Raw genomic sequence first — 21,172 nt, 5'->3', positions numbered from 1 at the left:
ACTACAACCTGCAGCCAGACAGGACGCCTTTCTGCTTTGAAAATCACACAAAAAACTGAAGATAGAACTATGCAAAGAAACTTCATAGCTGATACTAGCTGTTCTGTCTGGAAACTTCAATTGTGCAATTATGCAATGGCCTATGACATCATTGGGTTGTCAGCACTGATGAGTTTAGACAGTATTTTCAGACTGAGGCTTTCACATGTTTTAGCATATGAGTGTTTTCTCTGAGACCTCAGAGGCACACAAAGTTCAAAAATCAAGAAGTGCTTATAAATCTCAAGACTGACAAAATCCAAGAAGTTTCCAGGCTCTCTCACAGTCTCTAGCACTTCTATCAAACTCTTCATGCCATGATCTATTTATACCCCGATAAGAGGCAGCTTCTTATTACCAGACCAGCAAGTAGCTACATATACACTACTTAAAACCAAAGCTTTATTTTCTAATTACAAATATTTTATTTCTATATAAAGTAATCAGCAGTGCTTACATGCTTGCAACTACACATTTGTAACTATATATCTGAATTATATATTTATAGCATATCAAAGAGCATATCAAAGAAATTCTTCACAAGAAAACATGTCCACCACACATATAAATTCTGTAATGCATCTGTTTACAGTAGCACAGGTGTTCCAATTTTAGCTTTTAGATTTCCTGATTACTTAAGATGCTGAAAACCCTCCAAAATATTTAGCTAAATAAAGATCACCCTGTTGAAAGAAGGAATAAATCTCAAATATCTAAACCATCTGTAGTGTCTTCCTCTATCTTAACAGGTCCTGATACATCACTTTTCTTTAAGACTTCTTTAGAAATAGCTAGATTTTAAAAACAGTAATCCATTTAATTCTCATTATGATAGAGTCATCAAAATGAGACACAGCACTACTAAAACCTCTGTAATAATGAATGAACAGCACATGCTTACTCAGGTTCAACTGGGATAATGATCATCGTAAGTGGGTACAGTAGCAAGAATTTGCAGTTCTTTGTGATGACAGCTGTCAAACATGCTTTAATTCTGTCAAATAAGACATCACTTGAGTGCAAAATTCAGCACCTGGACTTGAAAGCACATGCAAAACAAAAGTTTTTCTTCTTCTGCCCACCTTTGGTCATTGGCTTCTCAGCCATCTCCTTTAAAACAGCACATGAAAAAAGCTAAATAGCATGCAGGTCTCAGTGGAAACAAGCATGGAAATTACTTCCATATAATTACTGCTTAATATTCCTTTTACACTTGTGTCTATACTGAGACCTACGCTACAGAGGAGTCATTCTCCCTCCAACACTAGTCTTCCAGCAATTCCAGATGCTGGAAGGACCCCTAACTTAAGTCATCCTCAATATCCAGAATTTCTTTCCATTCAGAGCTATTTTCAAGCTTCGTCATAAAAAGGTCATGAATTCAGCAAGAACAATTTCTTAGTTGTGAAAAAGCTAGTTTGATTTATGGAGACAATAATTCTTTAAAATTCCAACCTCTAAAGGATTCATTCAAGATTTACATTTAAACTGGATGTAATATCATCATCCTACAATCTATAACACTTGTAATTGTTTTGATAAAATAACTTACAAACCAAGGTGCACCTATTACATTTTCATGTCATCGTACTCAGTGTTGTTCAGAGTAGAATAAACTCCAGAAAGTAAGCAGAGTAATTCCAAAGACATTGCTCATGTTCCCAGGTCTCCACTTGAGAGAAGCAGAAACAATAGAAATTGATGTGTAAGAACTGGGAGCTCTTTCAGACATTTAAGCACTACACAAGAAGAAATCCCAAAGAACATTGCTCTGCAAGCTCATGCTCCATAGGATCTTGTTCCAGCAGATTAATCTGTCTGTTTCTCTTTGCTCATTTTGGTTATCCTCTCTATGCTGAGAGCTATAGGTAGTTTATTGTTTTAACTGAATAATCATTGCCAGAATTAGACATTAGCCTTGAGGTACCTTGGGATGTCAAACATGTCTAAGTTGAACAATTCTCTCAGGTAGACATCTTATTGCCTGAAGATCCTGCCCACTAGCACTGTAGTGTTCAAACACAGAGTAACCAGAAAACTGCTTACTAACACTGCCAGCACTGCCTCTAATCTCCTTATTAAGCCAGTTAAGCAGTTACCTGACATCTGCCAGAGCATTTCGGATGCTCTTGATCACATTAAGAGGTATAGCCCAAACACAGAAGTAAAAGAGATTGGTAATTGATGCATCAGCCACACACAATTTTGAAATACTTTTCTTCTTATATGAACGTATTGAAGTTATATTTAGAGTGAAGATTAGAAATAAGAATAAATTTAAGACAGAGTTAAAATTATTCAGTAACAAAACTGAAAACTCAGAATTTTGAACTTCTGATTTTCACTAAACAGTGTGCATATTTCAAGTTACGTCCATGATTATAGTTGGATACAAGATGAAAACTTGTGTCTTGATTCCTAGTAGCAACAATGGGAAATGCAGAAGAATGGACCACAAGAAACAATTCCTCCATATTCATGGAAAAAAAAAAATCAGAAGTATATTTTTCTTTAGAATAATTAAGTTATTTGTAATTTTTTTTCTGAGATATAAAAAATCTCAGAGATATTAAAAAATCTTCTGAAATAAAAATCAGTGAAATAAAACAAGAACTTTGGTCAAATTAGAGATTATTACAGAGTGTCATTAATGCCTGTCAGTCTAAGACAGTGGATTAAACATGCAATCAATAAATACATTATACAAATACATGCACACAAGCTAATGGACCTATTGTCATTGAAGACTTGATATTAAACTTGTTCAGTAAATTAGCCCTTCATATCAGAAGAAAAATTCAGAACAAAAATTACAGTCTCCTAATCACCAGAAAACAATAACAGAAGCAGCAAAATAAAATGATCTTGCACCCAAAACACTCTGAAGGCAAGACAGACAAATCTGTTCTTATATCTTACAACTTTCTAATGCGTCTCCAAAACCAAAGCTTTGAGTGCCTCAAAGTTCTCAGAATTACACCAAAAATATGACAGCTTTCAGTGAAACATTTACAGTAAAGAAGGTGCAAAAACATTACTTCAGTCATCATTCAAGGAAGTCTCAAAATCAGGTCAAACAACAACACAAATTTGGAACTGGCTGTGCAAAGCCAACAGACTGTCCCATTGATCACTGATACTATTAAGAAGCCTTGATTCAGTGTCTGTTTATACAAATACAACTGCCAAGTCCTTGAATGTGTTTATTTTAATGATAGACATTGCCTAAAAATTCCCCACAGAAAATATATCCACAACACAACATATGAATCAGGTTCCTGATTTACTGCAGTGCAGAACTGGCAGTATCCCAGTAATATTTTGGCAACTGCCCAAATATCAGAAGGCACAATACACCTTTAAGAAAATTTTCAGGACAAAACAGAAGAGGCCAGCCCTGCTGCAGAACTTCTTTGCATTATTAAATGTACTGCTGCAGAACTTCCACAGAAGCCTATGGATATAGAAGAAGCATGAATGAATACACGTATTGCCTGCTGAGATCCACCTGAAAATTCTGATACTGACCCAGAGATCATAGAATCATTTAGGCTAGAAAAGATCTTTACAATCATGAAGCCCAACCATTAACCCACCACTGCTGTGTTCACCACTAAAACCGTGTCCCCAAGCACAACATCTACGTCTTTTAAATACCCCCGGGGATGGCAGCTCAACCACTTCCCTGGGCAGACTGTGCCAGTGCTTGACAACCATTTCTGTAAAGAAATCTTTTCTGATATCCAACCTAAACCTTCCCAGCACAGCTTGAGGCCAGTTCTTCTTATCGCTTCTTACTTGGGAGATTCTCTAGCAATTCCTTTCTGCAGTCTTTTAGGACTTAAGTTTTCTTAAGTTATCTGTAAGATACAAACATATATAGCTATAGACCACAGACATTGCATCTATAAAAGCACTCCATCTTAACACAATTTCAGTAAGGTAGTCTCAGCAGCACTGTCCTGTTTAAAAATCATGAGACCCTGAGAAGAGTTCAGTTGGCTAAAGCAGAGTTCTAATGATGCCAAGGTTGTGGTTTTGATCCCTATATGGGGCATTCACTTAAGAGATGGATATGACAATCCTTGTGAGACTCTTCCAACTTAGAATATTCTCTGAGCATGTTTGTGTGTGAATAGCTAAAGAAGATAGTTTCAGCTCACTTTTGTCACACTTCAAGTCAGGCTATGCAGAAACTTTGCATAACTTTTTGTTGGTTTACATGCACTGCTTCTGTCCTCCTGAGGGTCTTTAGGGCAATATGTTACTGTAAAAGAACTGTGAATTTGATAAATGCCACTTTTTATTGTAGGACTTCAAAGTGTGACTCTTGGATTCCCACTCTTAAAAAAGACTACTCACAGATCTATTTCTCACCTGTCCTTCCACAGACCTACTGCCCTGCAGCATTTTTGAGACATTCTTCTCTACCTCACGAAAGACATTAACATTTTCATCTAAGAAAACAACTGATGTTTGAGTAGCTACCAAGAAGTTCTGCTCCTTTATTCCCTTTCCAGACTTTCTTTGTTTCAGGATTTGATGGCTGAGCCAAGCCAGTCCTGGAGAAGGCTCCATGACTAGCCCAACACTAATGTGTTTAGGTCTTGTGATTTGCCATGGTCACGTAATTCTGAAAACTTGGCTAAGGCTGGATGGTGATATTACTGCTAATAGACCTGAAAAATTAATTTAATCATGGAAATTTCAAAAAAAATCAGCTGAAAATACATATCTTTCTCTTTTTTACAGCCTGCTCCACTTCTCATCCCCTTTTCCCTCCCCATTCCACCACCATACAAACACTACAGTCTTAATACAAGTAGATGTTTTTCATTCCAGACTGCATGACAAACTGGGAATGAGGAAAAAATCAAGACACAACATAACTGTACAGCTTTTTGTCTCACACCTGCCTACCACAGTCAGTAACTCAGAAACTAATCAGCTTGCTATTTCTCATTTCAGCTGTGAATGTTCTCTGCAGTAATAGCTGCGTTTTACACGCAACATTTTTCCCCTCCAATCTCCAGTTTATATATACAACTTCTACTTTTCTTTCTCCATGCTGAATTTCATTAAAGGTTGCAAACTGAATTACATAAAAGCACACAAACACTTTGACATTAGACGAGCTTTTTCCAGCCAGAGACATTAATACTAAAATTCAGTTCAAGATGTCCAAGAGATAACTACTCTTTTTTAAACAGTTGTCCTTTTTTAGGAATCACCACCATCACAACCAGTAGTCTACAAAGTAATCTACTGTTAAGATCTTTAATCAAAAATGAAATCTTCTCAGTAGGGACATGTGGGAGGTAGAAGCATATATCCTATCAGGACTTCTTTTGAAGGATCTCTTAAAAAAAAAAAAACACACTTCAAAATAACCTGGACTGGAGTTTCCTTCAAATTTTTAAAAACAATACAAGCAATAACTAAGTTAGTTCCAAATTAAATTGCTCAAACTACAGGGAATGTAATCACAAAACTGTGTTGTGCTACAGCCTGGCAAGTCAGAAACATCAGGTTTTATTACTGAGCGACTTTAGACTGCAGGTCAGCAAACCTTAACATATTTTCTGCCTATCAAATATTCTTAGTGAAGAAAATATGGGAAGCTTAAAAATATACAAGGTTTCCTTATAGAAAGAGTAAACCAAGCACCACTGATGCATACACACAGAAATATCAAACAGCCCTCACATGAATAATGAGGAGGAAAAAGAGGTGTTTGTGTTATTAGACACACAGGCACTTGCTTACATCCAAACCACTTATTGCCAAAGAATCCTCTGCCATTGTAGCACAAAATTCAATTTTGAGCTGAAAAATTTTGTTAAACTGTAAAGAGGTAAAAACATAAGTCTGCTGGAATTTTGTTTTCTAAAGAAAATGCTATTTGGAACCTCACTGTTGGAGACATCAAGAATTACTATAATGCAGATATGACAACAGAACATTTCTTTCTTTGGACTTCTGATAAAACATATATTAAGTGACCAAAATAAATATATTTTGAATGAGATCTCTAAGTAGATCTAAGTAGCAAGTAAAAAAAAAAAAAAAAAAAAAACAAAAAAACCACCACCAAAACAAAACAAATATGCCTGTCAAGTAAGCCTCAGTTCTCAAGTTTTGCTTTGCAGGTTTTAAGCTCTTTTGTCATTAACTTGCCATCAAATGAAAAGAGTAGAATGAGCGGCAAATGAAGAATAACTCAAGCTGAACTGCCACTTCTAATAACCCAGTTTCCATTTAAACAGTGAGATGGCCGTAGGGTTTGAGAATTTGTCACTACCATGTACACCCGCTGATAGTAAAGTAAATGCAGATGAGATGAGCCAATTTTAAGCAATGTGCTCCTTTTTATCCTTTTGGTCATAGAAAAAAAATCTATACAGCTTCTATGAAAATAAACAACTTTTTTTTTTGTTTTTGTAATATAGGATGAAATAATTGCTGTGCTTGTAAGGAATGCACATAATTATTTTCAGCATTGTATAGACTCAATAGCAACTTACTTTTCTATACATACCACTGACAAAGCAGACACAGTTTTCACAATGAAAAATTTTTGATCAAATAAACAGTGCAACTGCATTGGTCTGCCCATCAGCATTTAGGGATAAAGATTTAGCTTTTTTGCACTGAGACATTAAGTTTTGCCTCAGGGAGGTCAAACACACAGGTCAATTAACAGCTCCAACAGTTGCAGCTATTTTAATAGATATAGCACCCAATTTCAGATTTCAATGCAAATATACCATCACGGGGCAGGGGAAGATGTGGTAATTTAAAAAGCAGTCAAAAATGTTAAAATCTAATGCTCTTTAAATACTTTAGCCTTCATGATGAAAATAAGAGCATCAAGTGATAACTCTGGTAAGTTCATTAAAAAGTAACCAGGTTGCATGTTCCAAGCTGATTTCCTACACCTCATAGCTGAGTGGATCAATCCTAGCCTGGCTATCACTTTGTTTCTCTCCTGTAGTACTCAAAGATTTTTTCCAAACATGTACATAGTGAAACTGAAATTCAGTTTTTTTAGAAGAGTAATCTTCAACACATAGGCTGAAATTGTGAAACAAAAATAAAGATCCCTTCAAGTTCATTACCCTAAAAATAGAACACTGAAATTAGACTGCAGGTTTCATGGGATTTTCTTACTAAGCAGATCTCAAATTATTCATTAAAAAATGTAAAGCTACAGCTCAGAGTAACAGAACATATATTTTTAGTTTCAAAATATGGAGTTTTTAAGTTTCACATTTAGCCCATTAAGCATTGCATCAGAGATGTGAAATGCTAGAGCAAGCACATTTTGCATTAGCATCCAGAAACTGCCAAACTGCCCATTAAATATTTTGAATAAATCATGGGGAAAAAATGTCAAGAAGCAACTAAATAGGAATGACAGGCAAACAACCAAAGTGAAGATGAAGTCACATGAAAGGAGTGACAAAGGAAATCAGTGCAAAAGAACTGCAAAATGCACTTCCAGTTAACCCAGATTTCACAATCTCCTGTTTGTGAATTGTATTTTCTCAGGCACATATTTCCTGTAATTTTTGCCTGCATTGAGTATATGGTTAGCTAGCAGTATGGATTCATTCAGCATATAATTCAAATTTTAGTAAGTGCTTAGAATGATCAAAATACTGTGTCTAAACAAAAACTCTGTTACGTAGGATACATGACCCAACTGCCTAGAGAAGGACAAATCACCAGCACAATGGTCCCTTGCAAATTAGTGTAAAATGAATAAAGATTGTATTGGTCTAATTAAAATTGTCTATCCACCTATAGATTTTATCTATCCACCTATAGATTTTGACCTTGTGTATTTCCCATACATAGCATTACTGGGTTTCTTTAGACCTTAATTTAACTCTGCTGAATGGTCACGGCCCAGCATTTGAGTTTACTCAATCTCATCTTCCTCCTGACACTCCATTTAGGAGAAATTCCACAAATACAAAAGAAGGCATAGAAGTATAATATTTGTATTATTAAATGTTCAAATAATGCCAGACAACTTAGACAACTATGCATTTTAGGGGTAGGGGTAGCAAAGAATCTGATAAACATTTTGTTTCAATTAATTGCTTCCATAAATGAGGCAATTACAATTCTCAGCTCTCTACTGTAAATCTGAGTTGACACTAGAGCACATCCCTACTAATTATAAACCACGTTAGATTTGTCAGTTTGGCACCACTGGCATGAAAATCCGATCACTACTACTTTCACAAAACTGAAGTAAGACTAAATGACAATCCCACATCCATATATTAATTTTATATACATTTAATACAACATGCATCACCAAGCAAGAGCCACTGTTAGTTCTCTCCCTGGCACTAGCAAATTTCTCTGGTGTTCGATGATGAAAATGAAGTGGATCATTTACATTTACAGACTGTGCACGCTAGGCAAGGTATTTTGGCATTAAACAGTCCTCAACTCACTTTAATATGAATTAATTCTTTCAACATTATACAAGAGGAAGCAGAAATACTTACTAGTACAGAACTTCATTTGCTTCATGCCTTTCATATCTAACAGTTTCACACATCAGTCTGAAAGAGAAGAAGTCAATTTTAGTTATGATTCCTATCAGTGTCACAAAGTCTTCACTTTCTAAAGTTACTCAGCATTTACACAGGTAACTCCAGCACTTACAGAAACCAACCACTAATTTAAATCCAAGCTGATTCAAAATTCAAGAGAACAAATTGTAAAATCTAAGCATTTAAGTTATTCGGTCCAAGAATAACTTAATATAACTTATAATAATCCAAGATAAGATTTTGATTTAGGACACTAGATGTAGCTGTTCCCATTAAAAATTCTATAAGAATAAGGAAAAATTACATTGATCTCATTTTCCATAGTGATGTGATAAAAGCAAGTAACTTTATAAAAACAATTCTAAATTTCAGAAATGGTTGGAAATGTACTATGTGCAACACTAATCAGAGATACAATATAAAATCTGCTCTCCTTTTCAAGTAAGGCCCAATAGATAAAACAAGAAATTATGTTGCATGATAAATCAATGCTTCTCATTTTGCTAAAATTCAGCAACTTAAAAATTACCATGAGATTTTAATGCTGAAATCCCAGAGGGCTCAAAGTGGAGAGAATTTCCTGCAGGAAAATCCTCTGTATAGAGGGGAGGATTAAAGTGCTTTCGTATTCACTGTCTGCCTGACAAATGTGGCATAATAGAGAGCAACTATAATAGAACTTACCACATGCTAGGAAATGCAATGTTAACTTGATATAGAAAAATCACAATGCCATTTCTGTCTACTGCCTTAAGGAAACAGCCTGTGAATTACTGGGGGGGGTGGGGACAAAACAAATCCCACTGCCTCCCCTGGCCTTTCCATAGCTCTGAAGCAGACTGCAAACCCCAAGGCTATTTGACAGTCAGACAGAGATTTACCTAAGAGGCTCATGAGAACATTCAAATAAGGAACTATATTTAAATTCTGGAAATAAATTCTCTTTCCTCTCATAATCCATCATCAGAATCTCGGTGTATCAATGACCAGCTGCCAGCAATAATATCATAAGAGACAAAAGCACTCAAGAATTGCTACTCAGGCAAAAAGTCTCCAAAAAGTTGATTTGAGGCCTGTAAGAGTTGGTCTGGGTTTGACATAACAATCAATTGCCATTTCCTAGATCATTCATTTCAATAGTCATCAGATTGCTGCAAAAGTCACCTTAGCACTCATCTCTCACAGGATTTTACTTATTACTTCAGCCCACTAAGAAATAATGCTTCTTTTGTTCAGAAGTGGTAGGCTTATAGTGGTATCATGACTATTCATAAATCATTAATAGAAAATTGAGATCTTAATTCTGTTTGTAGATAGATATAAAAATTAAGAATCAAGTTTTACTACCACAGTCTTTGCCATACCCTGGTAGTTTAGATCTACATTTTGGACCAACTTTTCTCACTGAAAAATGTCTCTATTGTATGAAATTAAGCATTATATATTACATATCAATTTCAATCTTTTTCCATCCTGGCACAACAAAAAACTTTGAACCACAGAACCATCTTTTTTCAGACACTTCTCTCCACCATAAAGTTTGGTCTTGTCAAAATCTTTTGCAGACACTGAAAAGCTACTGTCTGCTTCTACCTCCTGGGTTTTTATCTTCCCTCTCTGATGCTGTTTTGAGAGGGAAGGAAGGGGAGCACAGACATGAAGTCACTGGTGACAGGATACCAGAAGAGAAGTCATTGCTAGGAGTCAGATTTAAAAATTTCAATACTATTCATGGATAGTCTGTGCCCTACTGGTCTGGAACGATGCTGGGCAATGTGCCACATAAGGGCAGGAGTCACAGGAAACAGAATCACTTTAACAAGCAAGTTTTGTTCCCCTCTGAATTGGGATAGAAGGAAACATATTCTTGATAAAGTCACACAAGCTCACCACTGGCACTTTTACAGTTTTACAGCATTTTGGTCCCATTATTAGGACAGCAATAGGGGAGAAAATGCCTCTTACAAAAGGTAGTCAAGCGTTTCAATTTTTGTGTTACAGTGGAACAGTTAGAAATGACAGTGACCAAGTTGTACAACCTGAATTGCTTCCTCTTTGAAAAATTGAATTAGTTCTGATCAATACTGGCGTCCAGTTTTTGCTCAATCACTCAAACGTGATCTTTATCTGCTTCCTGAACAAATGTAATAAATTACATATGAGATCACCAGCAAGCCATATGGTAAGTTATTCACTACTAGAGGCTACATTGAATACATTCAGTTTTAATGAATCTCAGAGGTTTTTGTGGCATTCCACTGCCACAAGAAGAGTTGTATCCTAAAGGATACTATAAAAGCCTTCAGTCCAACATCTGCCGGGAGCCCGGCCTTTTCCATGTATGGTACTGTAAACAGAAGCTCTCTTTGAGGAATTCGCTATGCTGCGAGAGCCGAGTTCCACACATTCCTCAGCAAGAACCTCATGCTGCACAGGAAGCCAAGAAGCACACATCAACATACCACACAACCATATGTGCACACTTTGATCTTTGTAAACAAGCTAACATCAGTTTAACTCCAGCTATTCAAAGCTTCACGTGCTAAAAGTATTGCATATAAAAACATAACACAAAATACTTCGACTGAATGTAACCATGACCTCCTTCCAAAGCAAAAGTAATTACAGAGACTTCTTTGAAGTTAACATTCACATTGCAAAATGTGTCTTGAGCACTTTGAAAGAAAGAAAACACCGCCTTTTGTTTTCTCCAAATTACAGAATATTGGCTTGGGAATGTGAATGACAAAGTAAGAGGCCAGAAATTAGAACCCAAACCAGCATTAATCAACTGAAAGTTGCTTCAGCATCTTCAGATGTGGCAAATGCTGGCAAAGCTCAGGATATAAAACAGCAGTAATTCATCCTCTCTACCCACAGGGTATACAGGAGATGTGCTGGCCTCCTTCTGTAGGTGCCAGCCTCACACTAATTCCCAAATACCCTGAGAAACCTCTGCTGTAAGATGCTTGTGGGAGGACAACTGAAACAATTACTTAAAAATCAACCAAACACAAATCTTTACCAAAAAAAAAAAAAAAAAAAATAGGAAGCTCTTGGGAAAGTTTTGACTTTAATTCATTTGCTTCATGAAGCATTTTAATAAAAAGTGTGGATGACATTTACCAAATATCTTTACTAAGTATTATTTGTATTGTACATAGTGTCTAAAATTTCCACACAAAAGCAAGCACAAACTGAAACAGAAGGTGACAGACTCTGCTCTCATGACTACTATATTACATAAATTATTTCATCAATTTATGGGCTTATACGCTGTATGTAAAGCATTTATTTCTAGTCCTAAAGCTTGAAAAGAAAACAAATGCATCCATAATAGATAGAAATAGGACAGAACAAATAGAGATACACTGTGCAGACATACAAGGAGGAAGCGTTAGAAAAATAAAGAAGGAAAGAAAAGAATGCAGTGATAGGCAGGTTGAGGTAGGATACACACGAGTAGGATATGGTTACCAAAGTTACTATTCCTTTGCCTTTGTAGTGCATTAACATATATGGTTTTTAATGCCACAATATCATACCTTAGCTGATGCTCTCTCAGATTAGACAATGCTTCCATTCCATGTAAATATGAATACACAATCTCCAAGTCCTACAAAAATAAGGAAAACATTTTTAGTATTCTCAGTTTGGTACAAACTGTTAAAACACTGGTTTTAAAAGCATCCAAAGTTCTCTTAACAGGGGTAGTAGTGATATTTCCAGGAGTTTAAAGGCAAACTGCAGGAATACCTTTGATTATAATCTGGAACGTCACACGAGGAAGAATGGTAGCATGTCCACATCAAATACAGAAACCTATCTGCTTTTACTGTCATTACTCTACATCTAGGAAACAAGGCTAGTCCAGAATTACAGTGAACTATTTTGCAACTATCACAGTCCTGCTTTCCAAAGCCAACATCCCCAAAACTTTCATTTACTTTGTAAAGCAAGGTCATAAGAAATCAGTTTTTTCATGTTCAGGGGAAAAGAAAAAAAGTACAACAGAGTCTAACAAAATACTCCATTGTACAGAAATATTTCTAAAATTGTATCCTCTTCAAACAGAAGATAATCTACAATCTAAAATGTGAAAAAAAGCTGGCATGAACAGAAAAATTATTGACATGAGATAATAAGAAAGACCAAATATGATCCTAATTATAATATGGTGAAATTTTATATTCAACCAATATCCTCCAATATCCAGCCGACAAAACATTAATAAAGATATGGGAACAACATCCAAGACTAAAACATCCTAAAATGCAACTGTGGAAACGCTAATGTCAGGCTAGAGGCTTTGCTCAAGTTATACTTAAAATAACTACAGCATTTAAGAGAAAGTTTCAGTGAAGCCAACAACCCCTATTTAAAGTGATTTAACTTTGGCTCATGGATTTCATGCTGTTTCATCACTCTTTTTCTTATTTTAAAATTTGTTAGTTGAGAGACAAAGTATGATCCATAATTCATTAAAAATCAGAGCAACAGTCCTCAACCACTAACTGAGGCAGACAAAGTTGAGAATAAACTAACACCAACACAACTCACGTAATTTACTGTGAGAAGATGCTTTTCAAGTAATGGAATATATCAAAGCTAGAAATTTATTAAAGATTTGATCACTGTGAAATATCTGTGAATTGAAAATTGCCTAAAAGGTACAGAAATACTTGTTTTCAGACACAATGAAAGAATGTTCTTTGGGCAAAGACAAAGAATTGATGTCGCAGAGAGAACTTGAATTTAAGAAAGAAAAAGAAAATCCCATTAAATACATTAAGTGTAGAAACATGCTGTAGTTGTTAAAATCATGGAACAGATCAGAAAAGATACCAGGAGTAACACTCTGTGGCTAAGGCCAGATAGATGCCTCTCATTCTGTAACAGAAATAATGCCTTTTTCTCAGAGTGGAAAAGGCAAATGTTCAGCTTGAAAAAGCAGAAGAAACATACAAGCCAAAGTGCTGCAATTTCACTTCAATTTTGGCCCTTCTGTTCCCTTGCCCTCTAGAGGCTTTGGTCCTGCAAACAGCAGAGGGCACATCAAAGACAAAAGTAATTGGGATGGAGGGACACTGTACACACAAGGCTCTGAAGAGAAAATACAGCAGTGGCTCGCCTTTTTGCTTTTTCTTCCTACAAATAAAAGTGTGTAAAAAGACATGTCTGCTGTAGTCAGCGACCTGCTCACTCGCCAGACAGGCTGGAGGTGAGCAGGGGCTCCTGGGAGCCTGTGCTGGCGGCAGGGTAAGATGCAAGCCAGACAGTCCCCTGGCACCGCTGCTGCTCATCCAGACGTGCCGGACTCCACGGCACAAGCCAACAGCTGCCATGGGAAGCTGGGAGGGGACTACTGAGGATCAGATGCTGGTAGAAGCATCTTACATGAAAAAGAGTCTGGCCAGAAAGTACTTCTCTAACTCATTTCCAGCAAGTCTCTAGCAACAAGCAGAGGAAAAAGGAGAGTAACTTTCTGCCACCATCTTTCTCTGGAGTGGCAGAGACTATCTGCTGTAAAGTATTCACAGAAGAAGAGAGAACCATTAAGGATGCTAGCTTACAGACCCAGGAGTGGACCCATGGGCATGTGGTTTCCAAAACTGATGGGTGACACAAACTCAGTGATCAACCCTACAGATGTTACAAAGGAGTGATGAACACAGGTTGTGTTCCAAGAGGAATGCAGCTGAAGTGACTCAGTGGAGGGGGAATGCATTAAATCAGGGAAGGGAGTCATAGAATCATAGAACAGTCTGGGTCAAAAGGGATGTTAAAGATCATAATTCCAAAACCCTTGCCATAAGCAGGGTCTCCTTTCACTAGATAAGGTGGTTCAAAGCCTCATCCAGCCCAGCCTTAAGGCATTGACCAATTTCACAAACAATGAGGTATGTTTAGTGAAATCTTTTTTTAAAGTAAGAAATTCCCTTTCAAAATACAAGCATACTTGTCAAATATTTGCAAATACAACATCCCATAGGTTCCCAGATGAGGAACCGCAGTTGGTGGAGGTCCTTGACTAAAAAAAAAAAAGGAATAAAAGAGATTTTAAAAAAATCTGATGAACTCTAATAAAAGGGGGAAGAGAGGAAAAAAAAAAAACACAATTAATGAAGTCTTTTACTTGTGCTTCTATCATAGTTGCTGGGTAAAGATATCCCATCACTGAGAGAACTAAGGTGGAGGGCTTTTTTTCAGTTTGCAAAAAAACAAAAAAAAACCAGGCAGCAAGAAAACATGCTAACATCTCAGCTGCCATGCAATGGATATTTCTGACAAGTGCTGACCATTCCTTAAGCGGAATCTTTCCAGAGGCGTCTGGCAGGGAACAGCTCCCTCTAGCACCAAAAGTTTGGCATTGAAATTGAAGTAACAAAAATACAGTAATGCTCCTTTCAATCAGCTTCTCCACAATACTGCAAAGTACAAAAAACTACAGTAGAGTCAAAAATGCAAATATATATTCATACGTGGTCAGTAGGCTCTGCACATTTCCAGTCAGCCTGCAGCATTAAAGAGGGGGAAGGCAATTAAAAGAAAATAAAATCAGAATGTCAAGTTATTGTTGTTAGGTCACATCAGTTTTCCATTTCTCTCAGGAAAAATCACACTGCACTTATTTGGCAAAAATACTCATTATCGAACACAAATGGCTGGTTCAACTTCTTAATTCAAACTGAATTGACAGAATGTAAGAGTCTTTTGGAAACATCTGTGCCAAATATTGCAATATCTTAAGCAGATTCCAAATGCTTGAAATTAAATCACTTCACAAAAATAACGCACACACACATAAACTTAGGCATGTAAGCTATGAAAGTTTTTTATTTTGATATTCAAGACACTTGACAAAAGCTAAACTTCTCAATTTCTCAGGAAAACAACTCTGTCTTTAAAGGATGTGACATGCCTACATGATTTATACAGACTAGTTAATCAAAACCCTTAAAGCAGCAGCTAAAGGTAAGCCCGCTGGGACTTACACAAACGTTTCTGCCAGTTCGCAGTGTCCCTGAAAGCCGCCTCTAGCTGATGCACAGGATATGCAGAAGTAAGCAAGTAACAGCACAGATGCTGCTTTTACAAGGCGTGTTCCCAAATAACCACCGGAGGGCAGACCGAGCCACCGAAACTTCCGAGGACGTCATTCTCTCCAGTTTCTCCCTTCATTGTTTCGAATATAACTTTTTAAGAGTTTGAAAACGTCAAAAGAAGCAACGTTAAATCATCACCTGGTTAAATATTCTGCTACAGGAAGGACTACTTATCCAAAAGCACGGAGGAGCTACCAGCTTTCTGCTTCCTAGTTTTATCTAGCCGGCAGAATTTAAAAAAAAAAAAAAAAAAAAAAAAAAAAAGGCAAAAGCCATGCAAAGCCTCAGCTGATCTTGCTACACAAAGGTTGTGGCAACAGCTTGCAAAAACATCTCAATGGAAACTCCAAACCCAAAAATTAAATGCAAAGCAGAAATTAGTGCAGCTTTTAAGGCATGGTTTTATTTAAATGAAAGCTAAAAGATTGAAATCTAGTCTACACTTAAATCTGTACTGCAGCCAAAGTCATATGCTTGGGTTGCTGTGTGGGAAGCAGCATGAAATTTGTTTAATTCAGTGTTATTTCTTAATTTACTTGTTTCCGTGGTGTCAGATGGATCACTTTAAAGTTCTGACTGTACTTTGAAACAAAACAGACACTCAAGTTTTAGCACAGCTCAACTTCAATTAGACCTGCAGAAACATATTGGTCTGCAACCTCACCTCTGCTCTCCATGCTAATAAAAATCTGTCTATGTTTATGCCCAGACTTTCTATCCATTTGATTTGTGCTTCAAACATATTTGCCAGTTACACAAACCAGACAAACCCAAACCAGAATGCTGGCCCCAAATTCATAATAGCTTAATGAAGACATTTTTACTTTATTAAGATGATGGAGAGGTGAAAATTTGTTATTTTGGACTGAAAAACGTAAACCTCTCTAAAAATTGCAAGCTTACACTGATTTCAGTCCTGGTTTGCATTAAGGTGTGAAACTCAACTATTCATCCTCACCACAGTTAAGCAAAATCCTGAGAAATTCATTGCTCTCCAAGTAAGAAATTCACTCATTTCTGTGATGTGGCAAAGAAGCAGAGAGCAGCTTTCATCTTATAATAGTTTCGTTTCTTTCAAATCAAAAGGAAAAACAGAAAACAAGCTAACTTCTTGATTCACGGTCTTGAAGGATAGAAGAAAAAAGCAACTTTTCAAAGCACCTAATATTCACCTGAGGCTCAAAACGATCTGTGTGCTGAGAGTACAATGTATTTTGAAAGGCTGATCTCTTAAAAGTAACATATCTTTAGTTCACACTCAGCCAACCACCAGGAGAACCAGGCTTCAAAGGATGCACTCACTCCCCATCACATGAGGCCCCTCCAGACCACACCCCAAGCCCAAGTTTCACTGCTGTGAGGACAGGAGGTCCCACCTAGTCCCTCCATGCCGATTCCTCCACCTCCCTGGCCCCAGGGTGAGCACCTGCTCACAGGGACACAATTTCAAACTGCTCTCTTGGCAGCATGAGACCCATGAGCTCCAGTGTCGAGGTCATGGAGGCAACTCTCCTGCAGCCGGGAGGAGGTGGGACCTCAAAGTCTTTGATGGGTTTCAACAGACCATGAAACTGCTGGCAGGAAGACAGTTATTTTAGCTCAGACTGGGACCTCCCCAAATTGTGATGTACTAACAAGAGCAGCAATGCCCAGTTTTTTCTTCTTATTGAGCAACGAAGTCACAGTCCAAAACCAGGTTGTTGAAGTATTGCCTCTCTTTCATTGTAGGATCTTCTCCTTTTCCCTTTTCTTCACACACTCAGCACCTGAAATCATATGACTCTCAGCCATTAGGATAGCTATACCAAGCACTTACATTCCTTTTTTTTCCCCCTCTACTACTGATTTAGCACTGTCTGGCTGCCTGTATTGGCTCACCGAGGCCAAAGCAGTGCCAGCATCACCAAAAGAAAGAGACTGGACCACAGCAACATCAATCCCATCCAGCCTACACAAAATCTTCCATGTGCACAGAGGAGCTGTGGCCACTCTCACATAGGTTTGTTCACATCTGGCTCACACTGAAATGCCAGGCTCTCACCCAGAGCAGCTCAGGAGATGACTGACACAAGTCACTGCCTCCAGAGACAGTGAGGTGGGCAGGCAGACAGGGCAGGTATTGGGGGAGCTACCCCAGCCAAATCTCCCTCTACAGGCAAGACCTGAGGAGGAATAAACAATCCAGTAAGGGGAAGCTCACATCTTGCAAATACTGACCTGCAAAACACAGGAGCAAACCGCTAAAACTGACTTCCATGATGACAGAAAAACCCAGTATTGCTGATACCAAAATCACTGCCATGCACACATGAAGAGGAATATTTCATCTTCACCTCCAGTGTGCTAGCAATGGAAAAAAACCTGAACACACTCATAACTGCTGTGTAGGAGCATGCCCAGGTATGTACACACTTATCACTGAGCCATAAAGAGATTAAAAAGAACTATTTGTCTGCAAATTTTTAACATTCTTTTTCTTACACCAGGACCTTCAAATTCAGGTGGAGGCACTGCCACATGGGAAGCCTGCCAGCATCCAACCTATTTTATTATACTACCATTTTAAGATAATTTTTTAAAGATAATTTTTAATTTTTAAGATAAATTTTTCTTTTTAACTTTACTATAAGCTACAACATTTCTCTGCAAGCCATTTTCACTATTGTACATAAAGATCTGTGGCTTAAAATAAACTAAAGCCTAAGTTATTGGGAATAATTTGTTGATGCTGAATTGGCAGCTATACAAGAAGAAATTAAACATTTCAGTGAAATTACATATGTTTAATGGTCCTCATTTCATTCATACATGACTGAAATTCCATGGACCATGTTTTAAGGAAGAACATAAGTCTTGTAAATTTACCTGTAAGTTCTGAAAAATCTTACCATCTTAGCCTGCATTATATTATATATATCAACTATATATAGCATTATATAGTTATAGATCAACTAACATGCATTATATTCTGGTAAATTCATGACAATACATCACTCCACAGCAACCAAGCATGAGTAAGCTTGGGAATCAGCCTTCACCAGAAGGGAGCTTTCAGGCCATCCAGCCAACCCAAGCCCTCACTTCATCTAGGCAGTGGAAAAGAGATATTGTACTGATCTTCTTAAGAGTTGTTGACACACAAAAATAGTTATTTTTAACTCCACCATGGGGAGGGTGGGGATATTTGTTCTGGGTTATTATTTATTCTGGGTGGAAATTTTAAACTGGAATAGAAACAGGGGGAACAGGCGATTTTAATCTGAAGCACCCATGCATGAAGCTAATCAGGAGCAACTCCAAAACCCCATAAAGAAAAATCTCATTTTCCTGGGAGTAGTCCCAGTACAGAACAACAACACGCTTTTCCAAAGACTTAACTGAATTACTGCTTCAATGTCAGATGCTGGAGAAACACCATAGGATCATAGTAAAACAACTGCAGAGAAATATGATGTTTCAGCAGAGTATTGAAATCAGCTTTCCTGTATTTCAAAGATTTTTTTTTTTTTGTGAATTATTTTCTTTCTAAAGAGTTTCCCCTCAAAAGACAATTTCATTACATGCTCATTTTTGCATTTTAGAATTTTTTTTTCTAATTGAAAGTGTCCAAAAATGAGTTGGAAGGTTCAACGACCCACCCACACTAACAGACTTTTAACATTGTCACAAGAGTAGTCCAATTGATTCAACATATCCTGCTGGTCATAAAGCTTTCAGCAGAATAAAGCAAAAAAAAAAAAAAATTAAGACATTCATTATTATAATCATCCTATAAGATGGGGAGATGAACATGGAAAGGGTAGATGGGAAATTAAAGCCTGCCATGCCATAGAAGTCCATGAGCAAACTAATGAGCATAGGAAATTACAGGGTAGTGCAGTGCATTTCTTTTCTGCCTTCCGGACTCTCAGAAGTCAGACACTTAAATGCTTAACACAAAAGCCCAAGCTCTGTAGTCAGAAATCCAATGTCCAAATGCAAGAAAAGCAGTTCCGCCACAAAAGATCCTTCCTACTGAGAGCATAGTCCGTAATTATAAAAGGTCCTTCAGTTATTCACCATTAAAAATATATGTAATTGTCTTTTTGCATATTTTCAATATTTATTGCCAGTAGTTGGAGCTTTGTATTAAGGCTGTTAAATCCATTTTCACATTCACTGCACAAATATTCACATCTTTTGTTGCAGAGGGGTATTTTTGATGCTAAGGAGAGTTTCAAATTATTTTGAGATTGGGTTATTCATCCCATATTTTTCATTAGCTACATGAAATAACACCCAGTATCCTATTAAATAAAAATCAATCTTGCACTAATAAATAGATCAGCTACTAAACATGGTCGTATGTATTTTTAAACAACTACTTATAGCAGAGACCAATTTAATGTAAGTTTATTCAAATATACAGTACTATAATGATTGGCAGATTTCAATTTTAAAAAATTATTTAAAAAAAAATCAGGAACTGAAAAGGGAAAAACAAAGTGATACACAAATGTTTTGGAATTAATAGTCAAAAAGTAACTCCTAGTTGATACCAAGTTGTGATGGCAGAAGCACTCTAAAGGACATCAGCCTAGAGATCAACATCACAAAGAACAACTAAGGTGGCCAGGAAAAGAAGACCATGGTGTATCACCTAAAATTGCCTTCCAAAAATAGGGTCAGTAGTTAGCTGTGCTTAGAGGATTCCCCAAAAGCTGTGAGAGAAGATTAAGATATGACAGTTCTCAGATACTTTTAGTGGTGCATTTGAGGGGCTTTTTAAGAGTGCTTAATTAGTCTACAGGTTTCAAAGCAGGCAGGTTAATATCCATGGTGCCAGGTTACCTACAAGGACTATAGTTCACACAACCTAGGAATAACTAAGCCAGGCAAACAACTTGCCATGAAGGAAGCACATCACTACAAACTTGGCCTAGAAGAAACTGTCATACAAACACCCTTATAGTGAGCAAGGGCAATGTATTTTCTGAAAAAAATTAAGTTTCTGTAAAGCCTAGGTCCTGGTACTAGACACAGCTGCACAGTATTCCTTCTTCAATGCATCCTTAAAAGTGTTGTGATCATAAATCCTAACAACGTATACTTTGTAGCATACTGCTATTTATGGTAGATGAACACATGGTGGACCAGATGTGTTAAATGGGGCAGGTATTCCAAATCATGAGCAAAAATGTCACAGTGACATAGAAGAGGTGCCTTTCATCAACTGATATGTGGTAATTGCTCCTGTGAATATTTTAAGCTTTCCACTGTGAACAAACTACAAATTCAGCACCAGGATAAGGCAGAAGTGTGCCTGAGCTGATAAAGGGGTAACCCCATAAGCCACCTCTGCACAATCACCTGTGATAATCTGTCTGGATCTGAAGCTGTAACAGCCCCAACTGCTCACATTTATCTAGCTTCTCAGACATAACTGCATTCTAAAATGCAATGTCTTGCTTTTAA

At 37.1% G+C, this 21,172-nt stretch overlaps 1 protein-coding gene across 1 annotated transcript in view; it reads right to left on the bottom strand.

The window, feature by feature from the left end:
• RAPGEF2 (Rap guanine nucleotide exchange factor 2) overlaps nucleotides 1–21,172 on the bottom strand; it is a 185,350-nt gene that overhangs the window by 115,882 nt on the left and 48,296 nt on the right. The window contains exons 2-3 of the mRNA XM_053940955.1: nucleotides 12,158–12,228; nucleotides 8,565–8,621 (exon numbers count right to left, since the gene is read on the bottom strand). Of these exons, the coding sequence (XP_053796930.1) occupies nucleotides 8,565–8,621; nucleotides 12,158–12,228 (128 nt within the window). The remainder of the gene's footprint in view (nucleotides 1–8,564; nucleotides 8,622–12,157; nucleotides 12,229–21,172) is intronic.

The sequence above is a fragment of the Vidua chalybeata genome, chromosome 4, assembly GCF_026979565.1.
Source record: "Vidua chalybeata isolate OUT-0048 chromosome 4, bVidCha1 merged haplotype, whole genome shotgun sequence".
Classification (NCBI taxonomy): domain Eukaryota; kingdom Metazoa; phylum Chordata; class Aves; order Passeriformes; family Viduidae; genus Vidua; species Vidua chalybeata.
This window is presented reverse-complemented; position numbering and strand designations above follow the sequence as displayed.